This window comes from Solanum stenotomum, chromosome 7 (genome assembly GCF_019186545.1).
Source record: "Solanum stenotomum isolate F172 chromosome 7, ASM1918654v1, whole genome shotgun sequence".
NCBI classification, from domain to species: Eukaryota; Viridiplantae; Streptophyta; class Magnoliopsida; order Solanales; family Solanaceae; genus Solanum; species Solanum stenotomum.
In genome coordinates, this window is record NC_064288.1 from 4,519,910 (window position 1) to 4,524,736 (window position 4,827).

Below are 4,827 nucleotides of genomic sequence, written 5' to 3' on the forward strand. Positions count from 1 at the left end.
CTTCTCTAAACTTTTAATCACGTAGTCTAGTGATCTTCTGAGATAATTATAATCAACTCATATTTATTAACATTAAATGCATTATATCGTTATTTGAAAATATTGAAATATTACTTATGTAGTTTAGTTATTTCCCATCTTTTGCCTATTCAAAATGTTTGTTCAAGTAGTACTATTAATTAAACAAGATGTGAGAAAGTTTGTCCAGATATATTTATAGGTGACTTTCACATCTGTCAAAGAATCAACCTTTGAGGAAAAACACAAAACTATAATACAAAATTACAAATATTGGTAGCTACACTGATCACTAATTAAGTACTACTCCATTAAAAAGCTACTTTCTCTTGTTCCCAAACATATTCTAATAACTTGTATAAACAATCAAAATGAATAATGCTTTATCTCTTTTTTCATTTCCTTAATTAACTCCGTGACGAAGCTAGAAATGTTCAAAACTTTAATATATATTTTTAAAACAATATTTTTAACCTGTATACATAATATTTCTTTTTATATGTACAATATAATTTTTCGACAAATGATGGACATGGTCAATATTGCTATGCAACTGCCACAATCCCACCCACACAGAGGCAGAGCTAAGTGGGGTTCGTGGATTCCGACGAACTCAATAACTTTTCCGTAGATTTTGTATTCGTACTAGAAAATAAAATTAGAAAATAAAATAAATATATATGCGTATTACCTTGTGAGCCCCTAACAAAATTGATTGACGGTTCAGTGGTAAAGAAGTCACCGTGAAAATAATTTTCACACTAGAGTTGTAGATTTGAACCCCATCTCTTTTAAAAAAAAAATTAAAAAATTAAAACTCCCAAATTCTTAATCCCGCTCTGCCTCTAACCCCCGCACACATCCATACCCTCACACACACACACAAAAGTCATTTAAAAAAAAATAGTTATGCCAAGTCAATACTCGTTTGCTTCTAATTGCCTTATAGGAGTCTTTGAGCTGTGGAGCATTTTAGTTTTCTTTGGTCTTTGATCTTTAATATTTGTTTCTTATCTCTCATTTCAATACAACGTCTTGTTAAATCTCAAAAATAGATTTTTTATAATTAGAATCATTAGTAAAAATAAGAAAATAATTATGTTGATTCATTCGAATAATTAAACATTTAAAAAACACACTACAACAAAAATAACTTTTAGCGGCAATAAATAAAGTCTTTACCGGCATTAGTAAGTGTCATTAGATCCAGTATCGCTAAAAGCTTTAGGGACATATACAAAGAGTGTTAATTCCAAATACATATTTAACGGCAATTAAGCTATTACAGTTAATTAATTACCATTAAAGATCATTTCTGATGCAGTGAGACAAAATAAAAAAGAGAATTTCGTTTAGCAAACATCCAGGTTTGAAACAGCTCTATATTGTGTTGCAAAACAAACCATTTTCATGAGAAAAAAAATATAATAATTTACTCAAACTGTACCATACTCCAAGTGTCTAATAATTTTTTTAATCCTATTTTTAAGAACTAATAATTGATTATTGTAGTTAGTAGGTTACCTTCCTCAAATTACTGAGAGAAGAGGCTTTGTCTTATCCTGTAATAGTATAAGCCACTTTCACACGTTTGATTAGATCATATATACAAACATTCATTTAATATACTTCATAACTCAAAATTTACGTGACATCGTTTGATTATCCACAAAGTTTAAGAAAGAAATAAAATTTTATATATTTGTGTGACTGTAAATAATTTCATTAGGGATAAAAAATAATTTTCAAATTAATTATTTCTAATTAAGAACATACTAAAAAGAAAAGTGTATTATATAAATTAGGACAAAAAAAGTACTAGAGTAGAGTTTAACTTCTGATCATACTCATAAAAGAATAGTTATACTGTTAGATTGCCTGAAAAATACTTCTTCTGTCTCATTTTAGTTTTATTACCTATTAAACTTACCTGCTTATGTAAAATAAAGTTTATATTCACGGTGGATATTAGTTAAACTCATTTGCAATAACAAGTAAAATTAAATGCCTGATCGTGTAAAAACTCTTTACACTATCCGTATATGTAAATTAAGTCCTTCAAAATCGAAAAAACTTTCAAGATTTCAATTTTTAACCATGACACAGATGAAGACATTCAATTGTTAAAGCTATCGCAACCGGATAAGATTTATCAAGAAAATAGTGGACGTAATTTGGCTATGTTTCATTGTAAAATCTGGAAAAAAAATAGTTTTTTCTTTCAAAATGAAAAATAATATTTGAAACTTGGAGTTTGTTTGGTCATGAATATAAATTGGAGCAATTTTTGACATTTTATAAGTAATTTGGAGTGAAAATACATTTTTGTTATTTTTCAAATTCTTGAAAATTCTGGAATTCAACTTCAAGTATTGAATCCCAAAATTTTATGACTGAACATGTTTTTAGAAATTCAATTTTTAAAAAAGTGAAAAAATTTCATGATCAAACGTCTCCCGAATATAAATGTTGTTATTAATTGAAAGACATTGATAAAATGAGGTGAATAATAAGCTCAGTCATGAAGCAGCAAGCAGAGATGTATGGGTTTGGTTTTTGCTACCTCTTTTGTCCTTTAAGGATGTTAATTTGAGAATGTAGGGGGGTAAAGAGAATTTTATATTACAAAAAAATAAATAAAATGTAGCCCAATAAGGGAACCACTATCAATTAAGTTAATTTAGTATTCAATATTTTATGATCCACCTCTCTCTTCCTCTAGTATTTATAAACATGGTGATAATGCTAGCAATTAGCTAAGAACTCACAAAATTATTAGCTTGATTAATTATCATCAGCATCAAATTAAATATCAACACAATATTATTACTATTAAGATGACAGGCACTGGTTCCCCTTGTGGTGCTTGCAAATTTTTGAGAAGAAAATGTATTAAAGGATGTGTATTTGCTCCTTATTTTTGCTATGAACAAGGTGCTACACATTTTTCAGCTATTCATAAGGTGTTTGGGGCTAGCAATGTGTCTAAACTCTTAGCTCATATACCTGTGAGTGATCGAGGAGAAGCCGCGGTCACCATAGCTTATGAAGCTCAAGCTAGACTTCAAGATCCAATTTATGGTTGTGTTTCACATATATTCGCTCTTCAGCAACAGGTACATGATAGTTAATTATAATTTGATAATCACAAATCTTAAAAGATTGGATTGTTAATTACTTGATCTACGAATTTATAAGATTTTTCTTTTTTGTTTGTTCTTGTTGATGTTATAGGTTGTTAATTTACAAGCACAACTTGCTTCACTCAAGGAACAAGCTGCAGCTCAAAACATACAAAATGGTTCAAATTATATTGCAAACCCTAATTATGACAAATTTCAAGATGTTCAAAGTTGGTTTCATCATCAATCTGAAAATCCAAACACTATGCCTCAATTTGATCATTCTATTTCTAGTTTGACAAGTAACAATAATATTGGATCATCAATCCCATATTATGATGAAAACAATTACAACAACATGACCTCAAATGATCATAATTACCATATGGGGAATAATTATGAGAATATTAATTTTGTGGTTCCAATTAAGGAAAATATGTCAAGTTTTGAAGAAGGTGGATCTTGCTCAGTAGATTCTTCATTTGACAACAACAAGCAATGGACATTTCAAGATCATGATGTTGTTGATGACCTCCAATCAGTTGCCTTCAGATATCTTCAACATTCTTGAGTACTACTACTACTAAGATTGATTAATTACTCTTGTCAATTTTGTATTGCTAAAACAGAACCTTTTTATGACATGACATGATATATCTGTTAGAAACCCTAGAAAAAATGCTCAAAAAAAAAAAACATCATCAGCCTATTAGCTATGGTTCTGCCTACAATTGTTTCTCCTTAGGTCATGTGTAACCTTGGATATAAGTAGAATATTATTAGTAGTATATTTTAATAAAATTAATGATCTGTCTTTTTATTAGTACTCCTTAATTTGGCTTTTCAGAGGATCTATCAATATTAGACCTAGTAAATCAAAGACCTCATTATGATCATCAGTGCATACAGGAACCTAATGTTTCTGTTTATGCTTTCCCAATTTGTAGGTTTTTAGCTTAAATTACAATATTGTAAATGACTTGCTACCCTAATCCTTCTTGATAATTTTTAGGTCATTTTGATTGATTTATCTTATGTTATGTTGTTCAGACTCTTCAAAAATGCTACCATGTGTGTAAGTAGTACATGTTTGAAGGATCCAACACAGGTGCGGCCGCAATTTTGGAGAGTCCAAGTGTATGTTGCTCGGACTCTCTAATAATATTGCTGCACCGTGTCGGATTCTCCAAAAATACTGTACTTTTGGAGAATCTGACATACACATTTTAATATTTCTGAAGAGTCCAAGCAACATAATTTCTCATGTGCTAATTAATAAGCTGGACTATTGATCTTGGACTTTCTTCTTTTGACTGAAAAGATTGAAGGAACTTTTTCCAAAAAGACTTCAATATGAAAAAATATTAATGTGTTAAAATTTAGATCACTAATATAAATGTTTATTACTTGTAGTAGAGTGCATGCATATATATAAATATATAATGTTATTAGTGTTCCTAATTAGAGAGATGAGTAAATTAAAATATATAATGTTGTTAGTGTTCCTAATTAGAGAGATGAGTAAATTATGTTCTTATATCCCCTGCAATGCTAATCCCTATGAAATTAGATTAAAAAAGTGTTTTCATACTTGTTGGAGATACTTAATTAATGATTGAAAATAGAGCTTGTAATTAATGTTTAACCTTAATTTAGATGAACTTTGTTAGGTGTAAAGTACATACAT

The 4,827-nt window shown here is 29.2% G+C and overlaps 1 protein-coding gene across 1 annotated transcript; it reads left to right on the top strand.

Annotated features, from left to right (window-relative positions):
• Positions 1-2,843: 2,843 nt before the first annotated feature.
• LOC125870320 (LOB domain-containing protein 29-like) lies at positions 2,844-3,930 on the top strand. Its single transcript, XM_049550722.1, has 2 exons — positions 2,844-3,134; positions 3,253-3,930. Exons 1-2 carry the CDS (start codon positions 2,856-2,858, stop codon positions 3,709-3,711), a joined length of 738 nt encoding a protein of 245 aa, XP_049406679.1. The 5' UTR covers positions 2,844-2,855; the 3' UTR covers positions 3,712-3,930.
• The last annotated feature ends 897 nt before the right edge of the window (positions 3,931-4,827 follow it).

Excerpts from the sequence above, each read along its gene's own strand:
- LOC125870320 (XM_049550722.1), top strand. The coding sequence starts at position 2,856 with ATGACAGGCACTGGTTCCCCTTGTGGTGCTTGCAAATTTTTGAGAAGA. Across the intron at positions 3,135-3,252 it reads TATTCGCTCTTCAGCAACAG|GTTGTTAATTTACAAGCACA; the intron begins GTACATGATAGT and ends TTGATGTTATAG.